Below are 26,733 nucleotides of genomic sequence, written 5' to 3'. Positions count from 1 at the left end.
ACAATCTTCATCCCTCCTGCCTCCTAAGGCAGGTTCTCTTGTGGCAGGAGTGCAGGGAAAATAGCACAGCTACAGCTGAGTTTCTGAAGGAGCCAAACCATAAAAGCAAAGGTGACAGGACAGAAAGTCAAAGCACAGAGAAGAACACCAGGGACAGAACTCAGACAATTACTAACATATCCACAGCATGCCCAAAACCTGGATGTCAAAATCCCTTATTCAATGATGTTAAATTAGAAAATGCAGCAATAAGCTTAATCTGATCATCATCCTAATTGTCCATTCAATTCTCCCATGATCTCCTGCACTGTGACACTATTTGAGCCTGACTCACTCACTCATCCCCTTGTTTTATATCAGCATAACTCCACTGGTGCTGAGCTGAAGTCTGAAGCACATCTGTCTGTCAAAGACAGATGGTGAAAAATCAAGTAATATTTAGTCTCTCCTGTATCAGCTTCTGCTTGTTTCTGGAAAACTTCCCCTCAGTCAACTGCATGCGTGCCAGAACTAGAATGAATTGAATGTACATGGGAACTCTACATAAGTACAAAATAATCTGTGACCTCATTTATTGCAGCTTCTCATACATTCATTTTCTCAACATCCACTAGGGCAAACAAAATCTGAGTGCAGGATATGCTGCAAGAAATGACATCAGTGGCTCTCTCTCCAGGGTAGCCTTTTCTACCTCAGTCTCTTCTGAATCATGTAGACAAGAAGTATGAATCCAGTCTTTGAATCTGGACTGCTGTATGGAATTGCTTGTAAAAAATAATGTTCATCTCATTACATTGTAAGCTTACTTTATTTGCGCACAAATAAACAAGCTAAGTTAAATTTTATAAAGGAAATATAGCCCACAGCTGCACAGACTTAATGCTAACTGCACTAAACTTATCATACAGATAATTTTTCACTTAAAAAACATATATATACCTCCATTCTTATTTTATATATATGTATATATAAGGAAACTACATATAAATACAATGGAAAAAATACATTCAAAAGCTTTTTTATAAAACTTGGCACAATATTATTTTGACTGTAATAAAATTATTTATGAGAGAAAGACAGATGCACAGAGAAACACAAATACACAACGTCTAGTGCTTCATCTAAATCCTGAAAATAAAATTTAGTCTTTGGTATTACTAAACAAAGTTAAGTTGCAACCTTCTAGAGTCCCAGCTTACAGCCTCTGCTCCACCCTCTCTGATTCCACTTTGCACAGGCTTTGCTGGCTGCAAATTTCCCTAATAATTTGCAAACAGGCAGAGAAACAAAACCAGCTAAATATGTAGTGTCTTCTTTCAAGGGCTTCATCCAACCTTCATTAAATTCAATGGAAAATATTCTATTGCCTCATTCAGGCTGAAGGCTATGCAAAATATTTAAATTGATTTGCCATCAAAGCAATAGTCATTCACCAGTGAAAAATAATTATAACCATGTAATAAACCATGGAACTGCCCCTGAGGCATTCCCTCCCTCATTTTCCCCTTCCCAGTGGGAGAAGTCACTCCCAGCAGCTCGGCAGATCATCCAGCAGCCATGGGTAACTAAACCCTGAGCACACAGTACAAGTTGCTTGGGAGGTTTTCCATCCAGCGTCTGAAAGGCCGTAAAGCTGCGGCAGCTTCAGCCCGGAAATTTAGATTGGACTTGGTCTCAGCAGGAGCTGAAATAAATCCAAGCAGTGGCTGCAGATGCATCCATCCCATAAACCCAGCATGAAACCCGGGAACATCCCTGCTTCTACAGCAGTTGGGGTTCATAACACGGAATTTTCCTGTATAAGCCACGAATGCACAACATCCATTTGCAAATTTTCCCTGCAAGGTAAAAGCTTTTTGTCCATCTGTTTTATCTTCACACTACACAAAAGCAAAACATTTCAAGAAAGGCACATGGCTCTTTGAAGCATTAAGGGAAATGCACACCACAGTCTGATTCTCTAGGCAACTTCTATTGTGCATACACCTTTTCATTTGACCAGTCTCACATATCCAACCTGGTGCAAAACTAGACTGACAGACAGGCAGCTTACACAGTGATACCCTTTTAGCTGTAGCTAAATCAAATCAACCTTTCAGTAAAAGTCTCTTTTCTACACATTTCTGGATCAATGCAATACAGGACATTTGGGGGGAAAAGCGAAACACAGCAGAAAAAAAGAAAAAGAAGTGCCTATAGTTTTAGCTCCTGACAACTGTCACAACTGTTGGCTTCTGATGCCCATCCTCTCCACCCAAAAAAAAGATGTTTGGTAACCTTGTTAATATCAAAATTTTAGCTAGGGATATTTTTAGTGGCAAAACCATAGATCTGATCAGTGGTATCTGGAAAATGTTCATAGAGACACTGTGTATAAAAAAAAAAAAAAAATCAGGTTACATCTGCTGACTGAATGCATGCCCTTGCTATAAAATGCACAGATTTTGGTGGATTATCCAAACATGTTCTTGTTCTGTACTGTCTTCTATTCTTCAAGGAGGGCCGTGTAATTTGTGTAACTTCATTTTAAGCAAGAAACAAGATAGAACTGATGCCTATGAGTCTCTGTAAATGTGCCAGAAGGAAAACTGATCAGAAATCCTTGTCCCAGCCTGAAAGTTCATCTGGAGGGCTTCCCACTTCAGGTGGATAGCTGTCAAAGTAGCTGTAATCAGTCGGTCCAGACAACTAGGACATTGAAAACACAAACAAAAGGGTGTTTCAGAAAGTACCTTTTGAAAATGTTCTCTATTGATTATGCATAAGTTTTTTTATTGCTCCCAACATGGAAATGAAAGGCTAATATGATAAAGATGATGTCTTTCAATGGATGCAATTCCTCATTCTTTAAAAGAAATACCTCCAGTAATTACATTGTACAACAGTACAGTGGCATTAGCCTTCTCGTATGAAAGAACTTCCCAAATATCAAATCCTTGATTTCATCCAAAGGCCTGTTAATTCTCTAAGAAAACTGGGCCACACTGTACAATCTGAATGCTATTTAAGACCAAATCTACACTCATCGGTTAGCTACTCAAAGCAGACCTCAGAATTACTTTTTGTTTCAAATTAAGATCAAAGTGAGTTTCAAATGCTTTATCCTTAGTCTTTTTTTCATTTTAAGGGCAAAAACAAACAGGCCATTTAAAACCAGGAGCTTACTCAAGGATGTGTTGGAACTCAGTAGTACAAGAACACAGGAATTTGTACTCTTCACAGTAATATGAACAGTGCATCTTAATAATGTGCCCATTACCAAGGGAGTTATCTTTTTTTGTATTAGTTTCTCACCAAACACCATTTGTTCTAGTAATGGTGAAAATGTAATGCAAAATACACAGGCAGAATAATATTTCCATTACTTGACTGAATGTAAGTTATGTATTGCTTGCTGTCTCTCTTTCATTCAATTTTCACAAAAAAATGTTGAACTGTAATAATTCAAATGCATCTTTGGGAAGTTTTGCTATCACCATCAGCTCTCCTTTGTAGCCAAGCTGTGTTAGTAAAGCATTATGATACTGAAAGCCAAAGCCAATACCTCTCTTTTTAAAGGCGATGTTAATTTCCTCACTTTCAGACTATCCCAGTTAAAACCACTCAACCACCTGAATAAAAAGAGATGAAAGACAGACAGGGAGAGACCAAAAGAGAAAGACAGGTCCTTTTCTGACATTATACCACAAGGAGCTGAAAAATCATGTGAACAAGGGCTATAAGAAGCTTTTTTCATGCCAGCTCCTGTAACAACACAGTTAGAAGGAGGAATCTCCAGCACTGTCTTTGCCACACGAGGCAGGGGCAGCTTCAGGACCACCAGGCACTTTGGCACTTCTGTATGGAGGAGGTGCACAGACGGGCAGGTTAATACATGCAGAAACACAGCCATGCAGAGGCTTGTGTGTCTCCTTGGAATGCCACCCTTTTTACAACATGAGATGAGGAAGACGAGCAGAAAAATCGAAGAACTGCTTTCCCCAAGCACAGAGTGTAGGGCTTAGAAATAACTCAGATAAGAAGAGAAAGCAGAAAATGTTTCATTTACAGAGGACTTTCTTCAGTAGAAGAAAGACTTGCATTAGAAAAATTCATTGTGACAAAGACTTCTTTGTTACAAGAAAGAGGACCAAAACCCTAAAATTATTGCTCTGGAGCCCTTAACTACTCATTCTTAAATTCAAATGTTGACGGGTCAGGAGGTTTTAGAGGCAGATGCTGAACTGGCATCAATTTCTCTGAGAACTGAATTAAACTCCTACATCAACAACCTGCACTAAAACAAGTAAAAAAATATTTCTAGATAATCATGCTGAGGATTTACATTCATATTGTTGCTTGCTATAGTTGCAAAAATACTCAAGAGCAACAGAGATGTTGATGAGTTTACCTGTCTGGGTTCTAACATATTAAAAATATTTCAAATTAAGCCCCATATTTTCTTCTTGGAAGTCTCTTTTGCTTACCTGTGCTTCTTGATGTCATTTATTCCATTCCTCAAATTGCCTAATCTTTCTGTAGGGTTTTGCCTCAAAAAAAAAAAAAAAAAAAGGGGGGGAAAAAAGAAAAAAAGAATAAGGATAAGAATATATAAAATATTCCTATTTTTAAAAGAGCTTTTATAGGTCCTAACTGCTTGCATTTAACAGTTACACAGGGATGCAGCCTGCATAAAACATGTGGCCTCATGAGGAGATATAATGAGGTGTTGCTCACTGCTCCTTTTTTCTGAGGATGAAGAAACCTTCTAGAAAGACAAAACAGTGTCACTCAGCTGTGAAAAGCAGCACAGGGAAATCATCTGGCTGAGTTTTAGTTGCACAACCTTTTTTTTCCCTGGCCAGCAGATCTGAGTTACAAAAGCAGGCAGATGAAAATTTACAGCCACAAAGATCCTTCCAGTCGTGGTGCACAAGAATGTTGAGTACTGTTCCCAGTGCCATGGATGAAATCCCACAGGAGCTGAGAATCCAAGGTCAGTGTCACCAACAACAGGTTGTGCAGGTCACTAAGTTAGGCTGGCCCTTTTGACATACCACCTTCTGAACATTTTCTAAAGGACTTAAGCCAGTCTTTAAGTGCCCCACGTTTTCTGTAGAATCTATATGCCTAAGTCATTTTGGAAGCTTTTTATTTTTTTAACAATGTGCTTGATTTGAAAATCAAATTCCTTAGCTCTTTCATCAACCTCCACTTAACAATTTTTCCCAAAGATGTGTTTCAGAAAAAATTCCCAGCTACAGAGAAAGCTCAGAGCCTCTGCTGGCTCTGCAGACTCAGAGGTGTGACACATTCAGGGGCATGCAATGCATACTGAATTAAATCAGAACAGACCATGCCGTGCATAACAATTCCAAATGAGATTGTCAGGAATTCACGCTCAGTCTGAGTCCTAAAAGAGCTCAATCGCTCTACACTCAGGCTTTGCCCCAAACTGCCCTTCCTACCTGCAGAGTCTGCGGATCAAATCCTCAGGTCGTCTTGTTATTACCTTAGGAAAATCCAGCTTTTCAATGCCTTTGAGAATCAAATTGTATGTCATCATTTGATCAGCCCCAGAGAATGGTGGGCTAGAAAAAGAAAGCAACACTGCTAAACAGAACATCTGGCAAGAGCAAATGTGGCCAATACCTCAGCAAATATTTGAGAATATAGGAAAAAAATATGGAAAAAAAGCTCACCTTCCTACATTTACAACCCTCACCCTTTCAGCCTGTTTAAGATAATAGAAAGGCTTGAAGCTGAGAAGCTTCCTGTAGGTACCAGGTAAAATGCATGACCAAGTGTCCCTTTAAGCCTAACTCAGAGAAGCTTCCACTCTGTATTGCCACTTGGCATTCCCAAAGAGTTGTCATGGGAGTGTGCAGGGAGCTAAAGAGAGAGCCCTGCTTACAGTTCACCCAACCCACTGCACCCCAACACCCACTAACAAGGAAGAGAACAGTCTGTTGTCACTTGCTCCTCACAGGAAACATCAGCAGCAGCTACAGGAGCCCTACACCTCCCCATTATAGCTTGTGCCTGGATAAGCCAGAACTGAGAATATGTAACCCACTAGGTCTGTGACGTTTCTGAAACGATGGAAGGTTAAGACTTGCATAAATAAGTATAATTTTTCAAGGTTGTCTAAAAATAACTTTGGAAAGGTTTCTAAAAACAAACAAACTAGGTAAGAACTGTGAGTAGGAGGCACTTACCTGCCAGTGAGGAGTTCATACACAAGAATCCCAAGGGACCAAAAATCCACGCTGAAGTCATGGCCTTTACTCAGAATGACTTCAGGGGCAACATACTCAGGGGTTCCACAAAACGTCCAGGTTTTCTGCCCTGATCCAATCTTCTTTGCAAATCCAAAATCAACCTGATCAAAATCAACATATGCTGCATAATGCAGAGGAGTTTTGCACTGGGAAGCCTTAAGGTCTTAATTGCTTCCTCACTTCCTGCAAGGACCCCAGAATAGCTAGTTTACAGCTAGAACAACCACACAGTGCAATGGTGAAGGAGAGAGAGGTAATTCCACTGGGTTACTGAATGTTATAAAACAGATACATTTATTGTCACAAGTAATTTCCTGAATAGTTTTCCTTCTGAGGAGAACAACCCATGATTTCCTTGAGGACATGATATTTACTGTCCCTGAAAAGCAGTGAGTTGCTCATTGTCTTCAGAATAGATATTTCAAGCTCCCTGAAGGGTATTCTTGTTGCTCTTCTCATGGTCACAGTAAAGCATGGCAGGAATTCTTTTCTGTGTTCCCTCTCGACAGAAAAAGGGAACCTGTGATTGTAAATTGAATCTATGAATGTTGAACCTGTGATTGTATGAGGCTGGACAGGGAGGTAATTCTGCACCTAAATGTGGTTTCTGTTCTTACAATAAAATTGACTGCTGGGAGAATTTTTTCTTTCGCTGTTTATACTGTGGCAAGAGCTCTGAGAAGCTGCAATTCCCCAGTTTGTCCATGGCTTGCAGTGGCTTTGTTTCTCATTGTGCAATGAGAAGCCCTCTTTACTGCTGAAGCACAAGAGTTACTACACTCCAGGATCCTGGTTCTATAATTACATGCTATTTATATCCCCCCCTGCAAAGAAACAGGATACAGGCACACAAGGATAACATTACAATTGATTACATCTTACCAATTTTATATATCCTTCAGCATCCAAAATTAAATTTTCTGGCTTCAGGTCTCTGTAGATAATTCCTATTTGATGCAGATAGTCAAAAGCCTCTGTCACACACCCAACACAAAACTTGGTGGTGAATTCATCAAAGCTGCCTCTGGAACAAAAATAATCACAATCAAGTTCTGAAAATGCCTCAGTTATTAAACAGATAATATCTAACAACCAGAATATTAACCGAACTGAAGCAAACATCTTTTCATTGACTGGAGAACCTACTCAGTAGCCACATGGGGCTGACTTTAAAGGGCAAGGTTAGGCTGAGTTTGCTGTTACCTGTCTCTCAGCAAGCTCCACAATTCCCCTCCAAGGCAAGCCTCCAGGAGCATGTATACATATTTGTTATCCTTGAATGTGCGATACAGCCTGTGGAGACAAACAGCAGCAATTTAGGAAAAACAAAATAAAAACGAGACATGCAGTGTCTTTCCTCCAGAACTCATGTGTGCCAAACCTCATTCCTAATAGTGCTGCCTCAGGGGTCAGCTGGGGGACAAAATCAAGGGAACCTTGTGCTCAACTTACTTTACAACGAATGGAGAACATATCTGCTCGAGGATTTTCTTCTCAGAATAGATATGCTCTTGCTGTTTGGTGTCCACTACGTGTTTCTTCTTTATGCATTTCATAGCAAAAGCCATGTTCTCATTTTTAACTTTAACCTGTGAATAAATATGATGAAAACCCATGAGGCAAAGAAAGGATGTTTTACTAAATCGTTCTCAGTAGATACATTGATATCCATCTTTTTCAACACAGCACAGGACTGAAATTGATGGATGCAACAAGGGACAAATTCCAGATTTTCTGCAGAACTGTCATGTGTGATTTTAAGCCAAGCATCAGATGTTTTAGTTTCCCAGTCCCCCTTGTAAAGTGAAATGTTCCCTCTGTTCATTTTATATATACCAAATAGCAGCAGATTGAATAGGTACTACAGTGAGTTTATATCGCAGTGGGTCCCAATTTCAATTTAAGATTTCTAATCACCAGCAGTATACAAACAAAAAGGAGAGGCAGTTTAGGAAGAATGTTTACAAATTATTTTGCATTACACTGAAATATTATCCAATATGCAATAAAAAGATGGAAGCTAAAACAGGGCCTCTTGGAAATGAAGGAAGCAGATATCTGTGTTCTACAGCTGTGTGAGAATTCAATTTTTAGCTCAGTATTCAGATGCTGCAGTAGAATTCCAGTGTGGAATTTTTTTTGTGAAGCATGAATCAGAATGGAATAGTTGATGGTCTAACTACTATAAAGGATTATTGACTTCACTAAAAGCACAAAGTCTCCTTTAATTTACCATTACCTTCAGCAGCCTGCACAAAAAGCATTCAGGTTTTTGCAGATGCTGGCAGCTCAGCCAGAGGCGAGTGGAATTTAAGGCTTTGGGCTAATGAAGCTCTTGGTATCCCAGAAGCACAGCTGATCACGCTATTGAATATGACTCAAAAGAGCCATTGCAAATTGTTGGAAATTTCCCAGTGAACACAGCTCAGAGATTGCTCATGCTGGCTGGAGCTGCTGTGGGGCATTACAGAAGCAGTTCTACCAGCACAGACTATGTGGTGCCATTCAGATTGCTCCAGGTCCCGGCAGATTCCTGGAAAAAGGCCTGCCATTCAGGGGACATAATGCAGGCAGGCACGTCTGTAAACTCCACATGCACAGACTGATGACTATGCCTAGTGACCAGGAAGGTACTTTTAACAGCAGGAGATGGAGGCACACAAGAATGGGTTTGCTTCTTTAAACACCCAAGTCCTGAAATGCTTTTTTAAACTATGCATTGCTTTATGGAGAATTATTTCTGCCTGAGAGGCACAAGCACATAGAATACCAAAATCCTTCCCATTATTCAGTGGCTAAATCAATCATCAAAGACAGAGAGCTACAGGAATAATTTTAAAACATTCTCTTACAAGCTCAACCCTTCCGAACCCACCAACACCCAGAGTTGTGACAACTTCTAAATTCTGGAATGGGGAAGGAGGGAACTGGGCTACTTTCTCCTTCAGCTCTATCATCTCCAAAGACACCTCTTTGGTCAACTGTCCACAGAAGGATCTTCCTCTGCATTAAGAAAATTGACATAGGTTAGTGCTTTTCCTTGCCATTACTTTTACTGATCCTATTTAAGGGAAAGGAAATGGAAAAGAAGGAAAAGGGAAGTGGGAAAGGAGAAGGAAGAAAGGAGAAGGAAAGAAAATCCTTTTAATTTCCTAACAGAGTCTTAATGGAATCCTGTGGAAGTAAATTAGAAGTAAAATGCTACTGAAATTCACTGAGTAGAATCTACAGTAATTTTACCAAGACCTGATCCCTGGTGAGATTCCTACTGATATGGGCAGCTGCAAAAGTTTGGGCAGTTCAAGCTGCAGAAGCAACGCTTGAAGGACTGTGTACCAGTTCCAGTAGAATTATCAGAAACAAGAGTGCAGATATATTTCTAAACAGAGGAAAAACACACTCTGCTAACCTTCCAGCAGTGCTCAGACTGAAACCAAAGGTACATAAACTAAAAGTGTGGCTCACAGCTAAGAGCAGACATCAATACCATCAGTGCTACACTGAAACATTAAAAATAAACTGTTTCTTTATGTCTGCTTCTTTCTCTTTGAAATGGCACTTAATCTTTTGCACAGTAATACAGTTTCCTTAACTCAACCTGGAGTTAAAGTTGGCCTTCAGGAGTTTTTACCAGTCAAAGAATTTATCATCAAAATGCAAAATCTATTTGAGCACAACATCTTTTTTTTTTTTCTTTTCTGTGCTCAGTTTTCCGGGAATAGAATGAATTCTTGTTTGGAAGTCAACACCCTGAGAGTCTATGAAACTTTTGTATCAGAAAAAGTTTGTTGGGCTCCATAAGCATAGCCAGACCATTTTATTACAGTGATTGCTGTCATTTGTAGGGGTCCACCCCCTTTAACTACCATCCATGATTTTACTTAGGTATCGATGACTCTTTTTTTATGATTACCTACTACAGGTGTAACAAACATGGTCTGACTTACTTTGCATGTCGCTTTTCATCAGCCTGGGCCAGATTGGCCACATAACCTTCCAGGTAAGTTTGCAGCTCCTCATAAGTTCCAACCGTTTGATTAAATGTCCTAAAACCACAAAGGAAACATCATAAACTGCTGAACATTTGAGTCATGACCCAGTAGGAGTTGGTGGATACTCAAGGATCACTTCCTCCAGGCTCAAGACATGATAAGGAAATCTGGCAAAGGGGGCAAGAGACCTGTGTGGAGAAATAAAGAATTCCTGTAATTAATCAGGCTTAAGTGGAAAACACACAGGAGGTGGAAAACACACGGGAGATGGAAAACACACAGGAGGTGGAAGCTGGGTCAGGCTACTTGGAACAATATAGAGAGGTTGTCAGGGGAAATATAAATGAGACAGGGAAAGGCTGAGGCCCACCTGGAATTAATTTGGCCAAGGATGTCAAGGACAAGAAGAAAGGCACCTTCAAATACATCAGTAACTAAAGGAAAATAAAGAATAATGTGGACCCATCATGTAATGGAGCAGGGACTCTGGTGACAGAAGGCAGAGTTACTGAATGCTCTCTTTGCATTGGGCCTCACAGACAAGAACAGGCCTTAGGAACCTCTTACCCAGGAGATGAGGATAAACATCACCACTACAAGGAGAGAAAGAAAAGAGTACCTCTGAACTACTCTTAAGCTTCTGTGTTCCAGCACCTGCTGTCAGCCTCTCTTCATTAGTATTCCTAAAGCACAACCACTCATTCAGGATTCCTTTAAGGAAACATGGTGGTTTTGCCTACAGTGAAGTCACATGAACCCACTGAAAGTCATGTTAACCTCCTGAAAGAGGATGCAAATCTTTTATGAAGGTGTAATGTACTTACTCTCTGTCTATAACGAGGCACTCCACGTTGTACTCATCTGCAATAACGTTTGCTGATCTGACGTCGTCACTGAGAATTGAAATGCATTAGGAGAATTCAGAAGCATATCAAAATCCCCAAAGTACCTCACACTGCACCCATGGAGGGTCACAGCTGCTCTGGGTGAAACTCCTCAAAAGCCTCTGCAGCCTGTACCTGGATTAATGCTGCTGAACCAAATACAAAATTTAGCCTTTTACTAGTCATTATTATGGTCTAGCACGGTATTTTTTCCAGTTTTTATAGGGTTTGGATCATGACATCCTTTAGCAAGCTTCCAAGAAGTTAGGGTGAGATATAATTATCACTACATCAGGATTTACTACTTATTCCTAAAGTGATCCTGGATATAAAACATTCCCAAACCCGAGCGATTCCCTCCTCAATCATACATGTAAATATGTACTGTGTGACTCTGTTTCTTACTGCTATGGGCAATGGAAACAAGAGCTCATTCCACTCACGATGGACCTTATCCATTCTGGCAATTACAACCTGGAACAAGTTCTCACCACAGTTTTTACTGAAGTATTAACAATAAGCCACAATGCAGAGGGGCAAAGGTAGATGCCAGTGTAAACTTTCAAGCTCTCTCTGCAACCCCTCAAAACATTAACACAAATTCGGTCACTACCTTCATGACTTTACAATCAAAAGAAATATATTCAAAACAGCCATGAGTTGTAGAAATCCGACATACAGTGATGGGACAATGGAGATCCTGAAATTCACATCATGAATCAGATAGTGTGAACTAACCTAATGAGAGCCTTTTCTCCAAAGTAATCTCCTTTGTGTAGGTTTTTAATCACCTGAGGCTGTGAGTGGTCTGTAGTACTCTGGGTAACTATCACCTGCAAAGTACAGGAACGAAAATTTTGTAAGGGAAAATTTTAAAGTATTGCACAATTTTATTTCTATTCTGTGTATTTCAGAAATGTCTAAACTCAGTAATGCTGCAGAGTTACAGATATATATTGTTACCCCTCCTCTCAAAAATTACACCCAAACATTCCCTGAGCCCTCTCTGATTTTTGTGCAGAAGAAGGAACATATTCATTATTGGCAACCCCTCAACATTTTCTCCTCATTCTTTTTGAAATAGAGCAGAATTAGTCATATTTTAATGAAAGACTGAAAAATACTTCAGTTCCCACAGTGGGCAGATATCATATGAGCTTTTTGTCTTCTCAGTCAATTAGGCAACACTCCAGAAGCATTAACTAACATTTCCCCTCATGAAACTCTGCTTCCACAGTAGCACTTTCTGCTGATGTCCATGTTAGCAAGAAACAAACTAGAATATCTACAGACACAGAGATGTTTTGGAAACTGGAAGCTTATTGCGGAAAATTCTCCTGATATAATTCTTTAGAGACCTGTGTCAGCCTCCAAGGTACCAGCTGAGGGATAAAGGCTGCTGCCTTGCTCCTCTGGGACTAACAAATGAAAGGATTCTGAGACACCCCAAAGATCATTCTCCATTAAGCCTGGGACTCCATTAGTTAGACTTTTCACAAGTCCATGTTTTGCCCATCAGATATTGCACCACGTAGGAGAAGACGTAGGGTCAAATCTCATTTACAAAAAAATTGGCTTTACATCTGTGCCACAGAGTCAAGAGGCTTCAGGACACAATTTAATTACATTGTAATTAGAATAGTATAACATGAGTTCATTGTGAATGATAAATTAGGCTCCCTGAATCTCTGCAATGCTGCTCCAGGCTTTTATCACGTTATTGTGAATTTATCAGCATGTGCAGAAACACTCAGCACAATTTTTACTGAAGACCATGCCTCATAAGGTAGCTTTTGAGATACAAGTGTTTGTACATGTTCTTTTTAAAGCTAGGTTTATTATACCTTACCTTTCCTTTTGCTATTATAAAGAAGGTGTTTCCTTCTTCTCCTTCACGAATAACATAATCTCCCTTGTCATAGTACTCCTGGTGGGGGGCAAGTAAGAGAAAATACTGTCCAATAAATCCTTGAAAGGTTACTATGTAGAGTTCTTAACACATGTGGATATCTCACTGATGTTTAACTTCCTCTATCCTTCGTGCCTCCATGCGAAAAGAATAAAGAGTTACCACTATACTTGGAAAAAAATCCCAGCTATGGTTAAATATCAAGCCTTTACCTTCAAAGGCTGCTGGCAAATGCAGCCCTACAGCACACAGATATTTGGCTGGATTCATGTGCTGGGGACCTAATGCCTTTTCCCCTTACATTTTGCAGCATATGTGGTCCAAGGAATACAAAAGTATTACATATCCACATCACAAAGAGGTACATTTGATTACCAAGAGTCCCGGAGAGCAACTTTGTACTTAAACTTAATAAAGGATAGATTATAAATCCTCTTAACTATTTACTTGACTCCTTTGATGCCAAAAATATAACTTACTTCTATGTCACTAAATGTTATTATTTTCTGCCAACCTGGAATTAAGCTCTGATCACTCCAAAACCACTCTCATATTAAAAAAGCTTGGTTGTTTTTTATTTTCCTTTATTATTTTGGAAGCTCACTGAATACTATTTAGAAAAACTTAATATCTTACCACTTCCAGGCAGTCCATGATCTTGGTTAATTTATCTTCAGGTAAGTTTTTCAGCAGGGACACACTTACATAAAATAAACAAACAAAAAAAAGCCCCATAACCCAAAGTAGTTATCATTAACATTTTTTTATGATCTCTTCTCATCTCTGCAATTTTTACATCAAATTTTTACATCAAATTTTATAACTAGTTAAAATAGTGGTGAACACAGGATACAACTAAATCTTAATTTGGAAAGTTCAAGCATTCTCATCCTGGCTTTTAGATAAAACTTGCACAACTTAGAAATGCGGCAAACATTGGTCAGTTTGTAAATCAACTTTATTTTTCAGGAGAGGAAAGACTTTAGTGGGCATAAGGATTGTTTTCAAAAGAATCCAGCAATTACAAACCCAAGACACAACAGCAATTCAAGAATATATTTGCAAGTGCATTGCAGAGACTGCAAAATCAAAGGTAAAAACTTCAGTACTCTTTGGACAGCTATTGAAAGATAATCCAATTACAGTAAAAACTTTGTGAACTTGCTGGTAAGAATGAAAAAACCTTCCACCCTGATCACTTGGACTTGCAAAAATTAGGAAATTATAGAAATTTCTATCTATTTAGGCTCAGCAAAGAAGTGTGTATACAAATCAAAGGTGGGGAGGGGTGTGAAAATACACAAGACATTCTATGCATGGCCAGGCTTGGCATCCTGATTTGAAGGCACAACAGAATGGTCATTCTGTGTTAAAAAGACAGAACATTACATCAGCTAACTGTGGTTTGGAACCTCTAATTTCCCCATCTTCCTAAGGAGAAGCATGGCACCACTCTCAGTGTTCCCTGTAGGAGAGAATTATTCTGCTCTGCAGATTTCCTAGTAATTTATGTTGAAATTAGTTCATAAATTGAGAAACATGCAGATCTCATATTCAAATCTCCAAAGGATAAGGAATATTCCTTAATCTACTCCAGCAGAAAACTAACCACTTGTTGGAGGATTTAATTAGCTTTATTTATTATATTGTTCTAAATTCTAGACCTGTAAGTTCCCTATACATTTATATTACTACTTAAAGGCATTCAAGCACCTATTGAAGTTTTCTAGTGTGATGCAGGAGAAAAAACATTAAAATGGAAAAAACTCTTATGAATCTTAAAAGAAAAAAACCCAAATATTCAGGCTTTTGAGGGTGTATTTGCACGAAGAGCACCTTTTTCTCTCTGTTTACAAGACAAGCACAGTATTGCTGTGCACCTTACTACATAGCACAAAGCAGTATCAAAAATAGAAATTCATCATATTTACCTTCTAAGGAAGTTTCTGTATTGCTCTTGTCTGGTTTGTGCTGTCACTCTCATGATATTTTGAAACACTTCTCTGTCCAGTGCCCATGTTTTAACATTAGTGATTGCTTTGAGAAAACAAACAAACAAAAAGAACAAAATCAGCAATGTTTCCAAATTATTTGATAGATGATATTACAGAATTAGCTCATGATAGAAGACAGACTAGCTATTTCACAAGGCCCAAGGCTGAATTTAAAAATATCCAGCACCTATTGTAATCAGACTTTTAAAAGAATCCAATTCCCACTTAAAAAATGCTCACTAAAGTAAGGAATAGATTTCCACATGGTTCCTCTAGGGAATGCTTTCCATGCAATTCCATAGACTGAGCAACCTTGGAAATGACAGGGCTCAACACTTGGGAAATTCTACCCTAATCACAGTCTCTGCACTCAAAAGCTGTAAAATGCAAAGAAGCTGATTTGAAAGAAACAAGAACGTGGTCGGTTTTCCAAAATCTATGTCGTTAAATACTGTGCCCTGGATCAAACTCTAATTCAGATTATATGCAAATTCAGATTGTATGCAAATTATTTACACTAAGATAGAAAAAACAGAAGTCAAGAAATAAATTTAATTTTATTTAATCCTGTGATCCTCACACGCTTTTCCTCCAAACTATCCATTATATAAAGGAATAAAGAGTAATCAAAATATTAATGACTCATTTTCAAAAGATAATCAAACTATTAATATGGCAAGCAGGCACAGGATTCACCATCAAATGCAAACCATTAAGCAGCCTCTGAGTGCAATCATTGACACAAGAGAACAGTTCTTATTTTTTTAAGCAAAAAGTGATTCTATTAAATTTAATCTCTTCTTTAAAAGATGCTACACCATATTCAGCAGTTTTCCTTCTGCCCTAAGAAAGAACAAAACTGTGTTTTCTGTGAGATAAAATTTACAGAAAAAATTGGAACAATTTATTTCCTCTGTTTATCATCAACATGGAACCATTTTTTTCAGGGAACAAAAATGTCAGGTTTAAAATGAAGCACAGTCATTTCTCATGGCACACAATATACACATATGCTCTGCCATCTATCAAAATAGATAAAAAAATATCTTTGGCTGCTGGATGGGAGAACAAAGGTGTTCCTTTGGTTTTATTTCTCTCCCAGATAACATCTTTCAGTTCATTTTGCACGAAGAAAACATGGCAACTCTCCAGCCTATTGGAAACTGGTATTTCCTGTATCTTGCACCTTAACTAAATGAAGTGGTTATAGAATTAGAAAAATGCCTGCAATCTCAAAGATGAGATTAAAAAAAGAGAGAAATTCAGAAACATTGGGGTAAATCACATTGCCAATTTCAAATACAGCTACTGCCCGTGAAGATGCTGCTGAGCAGCAGCAGCCACTGAGATGCTGCTTAGGTGAAAACCTTCACTTGTGAGTTTTCACAGACTGCAGGCAAAGGGCATCAGGAGATCCAGCATCAGGAAAGGGTTTCACATGTGTGTTCACTATTTTTGCTCAGTTATGGCATTGTACTGCTCTGCCTCCACAAGGATCACAAGAAAGCTATTGGGGAGGGGTGGATTTCTGCAGCGTTTGCAAGTATTCAAATAACTTTTCTTGTCCATAATTGGACAATTCTTGTCCTACCTCAAAACCAATTAATGCTAGCAAAGGCCTAAAGCAGCTTGACATCTTATTATGCAGAAACACTACTTTATACTGCTAATACTGTACAGCAGGCAAAAAAGAAAAATAGGGAACATATTCAATTAGAACAGCATGTTAGTAAGAAAAATAATCACATTACTGATGCTGTTCTGTTTATCAGGCAGCAACAAAAACAGATTACATATAATAACTTCCATCTGCAAAGCCAGCAATGATTAAGTGCCTAAACTGGGTGCAGGAAGAAAGACCAAAAGCTTTTACAGCAAACAACTTGTTTTATTCTGTTTGCTCCTTTCCAAGTCAACATGAACTCTTCATACTTACTGGTAGCACAAAGTCCCTGCAGATTTAGGCAAGAACAGAAATTAGTCTTCAAACAAAAATATTATTTATGAAATGGTGGAGAGTGGAAAAATTATGAACTTAACCATATTTAGTCACTTACTTGCTTGTCACAGAGCAATTATGGCATGTTGCAAAGGGAACTGGGGGGTATTTAATGGATGTACACCCAGTCTTATGCAGGAAGAGGAATATTTGTGTCACAGCAACACTTAGCCACTCCATCCTGGTCAGACCCCAAACTGCCATCTGTGAATGGCTCTAGGCAAGACTCAGTAACATAATGATGATACAGAACTAAAAGAAGGGCAAAAGCAACTAATTCCTGCATATTTTAAATTAAATTAGAATTGTACCCACTCTGCTAAAACCACCATGGTTCTCATATGCTTTCGAATTCACTGCAATTTCATCCTCGGCACTGCATTAGACACAAGAACATAAGAGCCAGAGACCACCACCTCTACTAAAGCATCCACAATTAAAACACAATCCTGCCCTAGTTGTTAGTATGCTACAGACCAGGCTAACCAGCACAATTTGGAGGTGCCTAATTGTTTATCAAGAGTTATGCCAGAGATACAATGACATTCATGGCCTAGTATTTGAGTTCCCAAGAAGAAAGAACTCAAGGAAGAAATATGTGAGTTTACTGTAGATAACTGAGACATGCAAATATCTATTAAATGAAAACTTCAAAGGAAATCTGAGTATAACAAAAATCCACAGTTTTCATTTTGAGCAAGGTTGCTGTATTTAACCTCAGGTACCTTTCACAGAAGCTGTCCGTGTGCAGTTGTATAAAATGGCCAGTTCACCAAATGCTGTCCACACAGGTATGGAGGAGAGAAGTTTATTCTGCTGAAAGACTTCCAGACTGCCCTCTGTCAAAAATCATCAGGATAATAGCTATTAAACCTGTTATCAGCTGCACAGAGTCAATGGAAAACAAATCAATATATTTCTGACTTTGCCACTCCCTGGAACACAGGAATGGGAGCAAAAATGCTAAAAGTGCTTTGAAACACATGTACAAACCCATAAAGATTTATTTTTTAAAATATACTGTTAATCTACAGATGTGTTCTGTAGAAAGGGGGCCATTCTAAATCCTTATGGATAAATCTTTGCTGCAACAAGCCACTCACTTGTGGTTCAGATACTCTAGTGTGGTGTAAAGAAAGAAGTCTCAAAATAATGACCACAGGAGAAATTACTCATGGTTTATCTCTTCATATGGATGTATGAGTATATATATGCAGAATGCAAAGGAGAGGGCAGAAAAATTAAAAGCACATTAAATCTGCATTCAAGAAGTTGTTCTTGAGCTTTACTAGTAAAATTTAAAGGAAGTCTGAACCTCTTCACAGTTTATGGCCCCGAAAAACCTTCCCTTAAACATATTATGAAAGTTCTGCCCTCTTCCCTCCAAGGCCCACACCATCTGCTCAAGAAAGATTTTAATGTGCCAGGAAAAGGTCCAGGTGCACATCTCCTTCCTGATATTTCATCTGTTTTCGAAGTGTTACCATTTTTTCTTGCAAGAATATGACTACACCGTCACAAATCCTGCCTCCTCCTTTTTCCTGTAACATTTCTGTTTTCCTAACACAGTTACCATCATTTTTTCCCAACTAACGCATCCATATGAAACCAGAAAATGAGCTTTCCAACATATACCAGTTTGCTCCTGTTTAAATATTCCCACCTCAACAGAACATACTCCTTATAGTATGAGCCCTAATTCATTTGAGTCTCTGGGACTTTTAGTGGTCTCCAGTTGATGAAATATGCAAATAAATATATATATATATTTTTTTTTTTTAATGGTGAAATGATGAAAGACCTTATTGCTGATAGGAGCAAATTCCTGCTGTTAAACTATAGCTGATCAGCAATTTGAGGCACAGTAGCAGTCAGCACAAATGATTTCAGACTCGTTGGCCTTATTTTAGGAAAGTCTTCTTATCCTAAAGCTTTTTTTTTCCCAGAAAAAACCAAGCAAGTCTTTTTTTAAAAAAAGCAGCCTCTCAGCTTTGAGAACAATGAATGCAAATGTCATCTTTTAATTTCCCATACACAGAAAACTGATATCTTATGAATGTTGAAAAGTAAATTTATTTCAGGAGTGACTTCACCATTAAGCAGTTTCTGTTATTTTAAATAATACCCGTTCTTCCTCTGGAGAAGAAAGGGTTGGCTACGCCTACAACAGAAAAGAAGTGCTGGCCTCTGGGCTTTCAGAAATGAAAAAGGTCATGAAAAAGCATTCAATCAAGACTCATGTTTTCAAGGTGCTTTTTATTGCTTTCACTCTGTTTCATAAAAGTCATTGGTAAAACTTGCATTGCCCTCCACAGGGACAAATTATTTAGAGGCACAAACACCCTCACTGTGATTTCCTGCAAAACCTTCCAAACCCCTTTCCTGTTTCTTGCACTTGTGTGCCGTACAAGTAAGCAAAATTCACCTTTGAGCACAAAAATGTGATTTCCTGGTTCTCCCTGTCTGATGACGTAGCTCCCTTGCTGGAACGTCCTCTCATACATACATTCCACCATGTCTCGTGTCTGGTGAGGCTCCAGTCTCTTCAGGAACTGGTTTTTATTCAGGGCATCTGTGATGAGCTTCTTCTCACTGGTTGCAAATGAAAAAAAAAAAAAACCACAAAGTTTAAAATGCCCAGCATGGCTGGGGTTATTTATTCACCAAGCATTCATTCCTCTCCAGAGGGTTCCTCTCATTTCTAACACACTGCTCTGCCTGCCTTGTTTAGACCTTGTGGGATGGTGGCCTGGTTAGTGAGGGAATTGTTGGTGCTGTAGTTACCTGGTGGAACAATCCCACTGAACAATCTTGTTCTCACTGCTCCCTCACACAGTCTCCGCATCATTTCCCATTGCAGTAAATGCATACAGATGGGTGACTTGTAAAGTCAAGAGCTGTCTGTGTTTGAGCTGCTGTTGGCAGACCCCAGTGGTTGGATTTTAAGAAGGAGAAAACATGGAAAAAGAAACAATGGATGAATCTGTGGATAAGGGCTAGCCAGCCAAAACAAAGCAGGCCATAACAAATCTATGGGTTCTGATTGATTTGAGTATGCTCTGGCTCAAGGGCATCCTATAAAGCAGTGCCTCAAGTCCACACCACAAATGAGGGCAATTAAACAACTTCTGCACTGATGGGGCTTCTATGGCCCTGCTGATAGTTTTCTTTTACTGCTGAAGTGAAAGATAAATTCTGCCTTCGAGTCCCCATGCTCCTAATGTTGACAAAGTCAAAACCCTGACAGATTTCAGGGGCATTTAAGGCTTCCTCTTGTTTGTATTCATAAAGCGATGGGAGGTTGTCATCAAAACTAGGTTATGTGGGAAAAATCTCCTGAGGACAATCCAGGAATGAAAAAACCTAGGGCACGTAAATACACTTACATTGTTACTAGTCATGTAATGACTGAAAGTAAGTAAAGGTGATGAGATGATGAAGGAAAATAAGACCAAGTAGCTATGGTGAGGATTGTGTTTAGAAATAGGAATCATAACTTACCTTCTGCTGAAAGCAATAGGGTTATTGGAATATAAGCTCTAACTTAGTTTTCATCTAAAACCAACCTTGCTAATTTGATTCATCCTGGCCTGCATCATGTGTACAATACCACAATAAAATACAGTAATTGCATATAACCTGATATGTGAAATGAGCACAAAAGCTTCCAGAACTATGGAAGAGGAGGCTATGCTTCTAAACTTTCATTAAAATCATCCATGCTGAGATACTCCAAACAAAAGTACGGCACTCAAACTCCTGCCATATGAAAAACATCAAATTGTGCCATTTGTTCTACAAGTATTTCTAAAGGGGATTGGTGACACTCTGGAACAATGCAAATTCAAGAAGCATGGAGCTTCCCCTCCTTCTGAAGCAGGTGCTTTCACAAGGAGCACTGTAAAGTTACCTTACACAGTGGTGAGGCTGCATTAAGTCCTTTCTCTGTAAAGGGGAGGCAGCTACTGGTAGCAGCAACTCCAAACACCACTACAGACACTGTCAGGCTAATGGGTCAGTATTTGCTAATTATAGCACACAGAATTCTGCAGACAGTGAAGGTTACACTTTGTCCTTATGTGTCTGAACTGCCTGAACTTGACCTACAACAGTATTTACAGGCCAAGTAAGGAAAACAAATGTTTGTGCCTTTCATCATTTGGCTGTCTCAACAGCAAGGTGATGGGGTCTCAAGTGCATGTGTATCACAGGCTTATCTAACTTAGAGGCATAGCAATGCACAGCACTATAGCTTTGTGGTGCTTTTTTTGGTATGGGTTTGCTTCCAAAATATTTGGAAGATCAAATAATACTTTGACCACTACGACATCAAAAAATGTTGCACCTTTCGTTTGGATTGCTTAAGCTGCAATACTTGCTTTGGTTCTGGCTGCAGCACTTTGTTAATCCATGCCTCTTCTCCTGGCTTTACTCCTCGCTGCCGTTACAATTCTGTCTCTGAAGGCACCCTAGAAAAGCGTGTGGTGGACTGCAGTACAAGGATCGTGCCAAGGAGAAGACAGGTTACAAACATAACACTCTTAAAACTATGATTTAAGCTACCCAGGTGCTACTGATAAAATATTAATGCAGTTCCCTTACTCTGGAAAAACACTGCTAGCTAAAGTTCTCAGCTCTTTGTGGTGACTCAGGCAGCCTTTCTGATTCATGAGGCACCCTCTAAGGTGCAGTGCTGGACATGATGGATGAGAAAACATGCCTCATAACTCTCAGGTCTACTATGGTAAAGACTCAGATATGCCATGAATAATAAAGGTCCCCACAAATCTGAAGGCACTAAAGCCACTGGCTGAAGTCCAGGTAGAGTCTGGCTACCACCATGTTAAACAGACTCTCAGGTTATGTCTACACTGCAAGGTAAAAGAGGGTCTAAGTTATGCTTAAGGATACCAGTCTGATATTTCTCTCTGCAAGGTCAGCTCTGACCACAGAGGTTTCTGGGTCTGTCAGAGTCTAGAAAGTGTAATTGGATTCAAAGAGGAACAAGTGAGATTCAGTTCCTACACCATGATTGTTAGAAGCTGGAGTGAAGGAGGAAGCTGGTAATAAAGATAAATCCCCAAAAACCTGTAAGATTCTCATCTGAAATACAGAGGCTGCCCACCACTCTTCATCTGAAGTCTGTGGGACACAGGTGATTCTTGGTTAAAGCTACCCACAAACTCAACTAGTCTATCACAGCTGCAAAGCCTACATGAAAAAGATGAGTGCTTTAATCCTGATTTATCATGAGGAGAGGATACAATTATGATATAAGCAATAACCTTGTAACACAAACAGAGAAGCCCTCTGAAACAAGCTCACCTGGAATCCTTTCGGACTGTTGCTTTTTCAAGGGAAAACATAGTTTGCCTACTCAAATCACAGAGTCCTGTTGTTGGCTCTGCAGATACACCTTCCTTGGCTCCTCTCCTCCTATCAGCAGAGACTTTAAATGGAGAAGGCTGAAGAGAGTGCTCTCCTTGAGTGCTAACAACATCCTGCAGCTTGTTCAACTGTATGCACTTGCTCTGAAGCTCCTTGGTGAGTTCTGCTATGACCTTGGTCTGCATGGCCAGCTGTTCCTGAAGCTCAGCAACATGGCTTCGACACTCTTGCAACTGCTGATCTTTTCTCTTCAGCTCTTTTTCCAGTTCAAGTACCTTGCTGCAGAGGACATCAGCTGGCCCATTGATCACATTGATGCCTAGGCATGGGTCCATCAGAAACTTGTGGCTGGCAGCACAGCCAATAGCAAGGTTTGCCACGTGCCTATTCGGCTGCCTCAGGTGCTTGGGTTTCACTAATCCGTTCCCCATTTTGTCCAGAGACCTAGGTGGGAAAATAGATCTGCAGTTTTATTTCATTCCCAAAGAAAAAAATAAAATTAAGTCATGGAATGTTGAGCAGTGAATTTAGTAATTAGCTGGCAGCTGAATTTGCCATATGCAACTGTAGTAAACACAGCTGATTGCTTTCATCCTCTCCAGTCCTGCAAGTCAGCAGAGTAAAGGGCAAGGAGAAGAGGCAGGGAGGGGATGGTAGAAACAAAGCAAAAGATCTCATGGCTGCTACTTCATTTTTGTGAGTTGAAGAGATGTGTAAGCTCCTTTCAACCTAACAAAAACAAAACAAACAGTAGGAAGGAGAAAAGCTTGTGTTTGACTGCTAAAACAAGAAAATTGTTAGAAGCAAAAAATAAAAGTTGGGTCACTTCCCCACTGAGGAATAATTATTGTGTAGACTAATTTAATTTAATAGACAGACTAATTTAACCAGTGGGTACATACCTGCCTGGCATAAAGGGTATGTGATTAGTAAGTATACGTGTTAACACACAGGCAGCTGGCATCATTTCTGCAGCTCACTTACTCATCTAAAACTGGCTTGTATTTGTTAGTACAACTGCTGTAACAGCTGCTACTGCTGTCAAGGAACAATTATCTTTTTATGGGGAATTACCCCTTTCCATTGGCTACTCATGAAAAGTGATGAGGAAAAAAAATGGTCCTGGGGTCCTGTCAGAGCACACCTATGGCTCAAACAAGCACTTGTTGCAAACCAGCAGCCTTCAGTAGGTTTGCAGTGAAGTGACCCACCTTCTTCCTTGGACACAATCTTTGGCATGTTTCGTTGGATCATTTCAGGAGGAGCAAGGGATGATGCTGCTGTTGTGGTCAGGCATCAGCAGGCCCAAAGTAGCTGTTTGTCTGCCCCATGGATGAAGGACACTTTTTTTGGGCTGAGCCCTGACTGATGCGGATTAAGATAACCTCCTTCCCCATTTCATTAGAACAGGATAAGAGCGTGGCCCTTAACAAGGTACGTTCATCAGATGACAAGCCCCAGCAATTTGCTTTTACTTGTTAGTATAACTATATTTTTAACAGATGCACAGTTCTGTTCTGGTTTACAGACTTCCATGGGTCAGAACTGAAACAGCTGACAAGGTACCCCACATTCCAAATCTAGTTTTCTTTAACATAGTCTTTCTTCTCAGCTCTGTCTTGCTTATTGTGACTTTGAATAACATTTTTCATTTGTGCCAATTTCACAGATGCATTTTGACAGCTGGAGCTTTTGCCTATTAACAGGGGTACCTCAGAATGTCAGAAATGAAGGCAAATCTGTACGGCACAGGAAATTTAAACAAATTGCACATCAGGGTACCGAAACAAATAACTCTGAAGAGGGACCTGTGTGTCACTGTGCATGGTCTAACAAGAGATCTTAGCTCAGCATGCAACCATATTTAAAAACAACCCCAAACAACAATCAACATAAACCAAAAGTTACAATATAGAGAGGAGATTATGGGAAACATCATCACACTGTAGCAGCCCCTGCTACTAAAAGCAGCGGCAGTCACTGCATTTCAAATAAAGGCTATCCCACACACTTTAAAATTATGTATGGCAGAGTGACTGTCCCAAGGCACAGAAAAACCCACTGTTTGGATTGTACCCAGAAATAGAACAGGTTTACTTTGTGATGTTTGAGGTTCATAATCTATCAGCCTCACTGAAGTGACAATGTTAGCAGCTTCTGTCTTCCCATTATATATGCACAGTTAATTATCAGTGGACAATGGAACAGGCAGCCAGATCTGACAGATCTCTGTTTCCACATCGTGCCCTTAACTGGCCGCTTATGTAGGAAACTCATGTGTGTGACAGGAATCAATAAAAGACTGAAAGGTGATTTTGGTAATTCAGCATTACACTAGCCAATTCTAGCAGAAAACTTAAAGCCTTGCTCCTCCGAGGTCTGACCAGCCTTACCCACAGCTCAGGAGACAAAAGGCGCAACAGAGCATTCATTGAGCTGTGTTTGCCTGCAGAGCACCTCACACGCTCCTTCGAGGTCACTGGACAGACGGGGACAGGCACCGGAGAGACCCAAAACCCACCCGGGAGAGACTGAGGTGTCCGCTCCCGGCGCGGGATGCTCGGGGGATGCTCGGGGAATGCTCAGGGGATGCCCGGGGGATGCTCAGGGGATGCTCCCGGCATCCAGCACCAGCCGAACCCGGGTCCGCCGCAGGCCCGCGGGGTGCCAGCACCGCCGGGCCAGCACCCTCGCCCCTCCGGAACCCCGCACCGCCCCGGGAGGCCGCGGCTCCCCCGGCCCCGGCCTCCCCCGGCCCCCGCCCGCCCCCAGCCGCGGGCTGCCCTCACCTGCGTGCCCGGGAGCCAGGGCGGGCTGGCGGCGGCGGGGACGGAGCGCTGCTCCCCGCGGAGCCGGGCTGGGCACGAACCCGCTCCCGCTCCCGTCACGGGCGGCCGAGGATGCGGCGGGGCGGGAGGGGGGCGGCGGTGCCGGCCCGTCCCTCCCTCGGTCCCTCCCTCGGCCGTGCGGGGGCTGCGGGGCGCCGGGCTGTCCCCCGCCCGGGGCGGCAGCGATGCGGGGCCGGGGGTGCCCGGGCCGGGCTCGGCAGGGACGAGCCGGGCTCCTCAACGCACCCCACCTGGCACAGAGGTATTTGCAGGGCCCAGCTCAGGTCGACAGGTGTTGGTCCTGTTTGCTTTCTGCTGCTCTGCGTGTGGGCACGCAGCTGCAGAGATCCTGCAGCCCTTGTTGTCTCAAACTGACCCTCAAACAGCACCGCACAGCCTGCCAGGAGCTTGCCCATGTCATAGGATATATCTTGACTAAGGCTCGCCCCGGAATGGAGCATTGCTTATGTTTGGCATTGACTCTTGGTAGAGTACAGCGTTTCACAAGGGCTGTTCTCTCCTAGCACATATCTTTATGTCAATTCAGAACATCTGAATCAATTCACCCAAACAGCCTGACAAACCAGGGATGAAAGGATTTTACAACAGGCAAAGAGGTGCATGCATACCTCTCCTAGGGACGCTGTCAAGAAGACTTTGTCTAACACCAACCTGTGGCCTCTAGGACACTGGCTCTCCAATTTTCTTCTCTACAATTGCCCTCTCCTTTTGGGACTGCCTACTTATAAATCTTCCTTTGGTTCCAACAGACCTCAGTGTTCTACAGTCTCTGTCCACGTCTGGGATGAAGCAGCTCACATAAATTCTAACAGGACCAGCCCCCAAAGAAAAAATATATATAAAAATGCTGGTCACATACATTTCACTGTTTCACTACTCAACAGCCTCAAAACAGAAATGTTATAGTGCTCAGTGAAGCATGTAAAGAGAAAACTTGTCCCAGCAACCCTTCTGCAAGTGATCTGCTCTGGGATGCAGCAACAGACTCCAGTTCCCTGAGGCAGTTTGTCAGCACCCTCTTCTGCTGTTGCAAAGTTCATAAGAAATGCAGCCAGGAATCCAGAGCCTGCTCCCTATTTGCTCCACCCCTGCTCCACCAGGGCTCTGTGGGGTCTTGCTCTTCGCTCTAAGGTGAAAAGGTAATGGGTACACCCTGGAGTTCACCTCCCAGGAGCCTTTGGAGATCAGCATTCCAGACCTGAAAGGACTGAGGTCAGCTGCAGGGCACTGTCTGGAGGGCCTCATACCTGTGTGGGCAGGTCCAGCTGTCACACCTCTTCTAAAAATTCCTTTGATATCTTACAGAGCCTTTTTACCCCTTCAGAACTTGTTTCAGGGTAGCAGTATGTTTGGGAAAAATTAGGGGTGCCTTGGTCAAGATGAATTAGAACTTCATTTGATACAAGTTAGCTTGAAAAATTGGAAAGCTTGCAACTTATTTTGGTGTTATTGTGAAAG

The 26,733-nt window shown here is 40.8% G+C and overlaps 1 protein-coding gene across 4 annotated transcripts; it reads right to left on the bottom strand.

Moving 5' to 3' along the window:
• Positions 1-800: 800 nt before the first annotated feature.
• PRKG2 (protein kinase cGMP-dependent 2) lies at positions 801-25,333 on the bottom strand. Of its 4 annotated transcripts, XM_038136470.1 has the most exons (19): positions 25,216-25,333; positions 22,364-22,870; positions 19,464-19,630; positions 17,764-17,877; positions 14,977-15,082; positions 13,682-13,745; positions 12,986-13,063; positions 11,875-11,969; positions 11,077-11,145; positions 10,208-10,306; positions 9,113-9,263; positions 7,713-7,849; positions 7,464-7,553; positions 7,143-7,284; positions 6,198-6,361; positions 5,448-5,570; positions 4,467-4,529; positions 3,545-3,611; positions 801-2,688 (listed from the first exon to the last, which is right to left on the bottom strand). In XM_038136470.1, exons 2-19 carry the CDS (start codon positions 22,855-22,857, stop codon positions 2,593-2,595), a joined length of 2,319 nt encoding a protein of 772 aa, XP_037992398.1. In that variant the 5' UTR covers positions 22,858-22,870; positions 25,216-25,333; the 3' UTR covers positions 801-2,592. The 4 variants fall into 4 exon arrangements, with proteins under 4 accessions (XP_037992398.1, XP_037992399.1, XP_037992400.1 ...); XM_038136471.1 differs by lacking the exon at positions 3,545-3,611; XM_038136472.1 differs by lacking the exons at positions 9,113-9,263; positions 11,077-11,145; positions 11,875-11,969; ... (5 more) ...; positions 22,364-22,870; positions 25,216-25,333.
• Positions 25,334-26,733: the final 1,400 nt, after the last annotated feature.

The sequence above is a fragment of the Motacilla alba genome, chromosome 4 (assembly GCF_015832195.1).
Source record: "Motacilla alba alba isolate MOTALB_02 chromosome 4, Motacilla_alba_V1.0_pri, whole genome shotgun sequence".
NCBI lineage: Eukaryota > Metazoa > Chordata > Aves > Passeriformes > Motacillidae > Motacilla > Motacilla alba.
Note: the sequence above shows the minus strand (reverse complement) of the source record. Positions and strands in the feature narration are given on the sequence as shown.

Bases quoted from the DNA above. Each gene is read 5' to 3' on its own strand.
- PRKG2 (XM_038136470.1), bottom strand. From the start codon at position 22,857: ATGGGGAACGGATTAGTGAAACCCAAGCACCTGAGGCAGCCGAATAGG. The intron at 19,631-22,363 runs GTGAGCTTGTTT...ATTTGCAACCAG, and splicing joins ACAGTCCGAAAGGATTCCAG to TGAGAAGAAGCTCATCACAG. The intron at 7,285-7,463 runs GTAACAGCAAAC...TTTTTGTTCCAG, and splicing joins TGGAGCTTGCTGAGAGACAG to AGGCAGCTTTGATGAATTCA.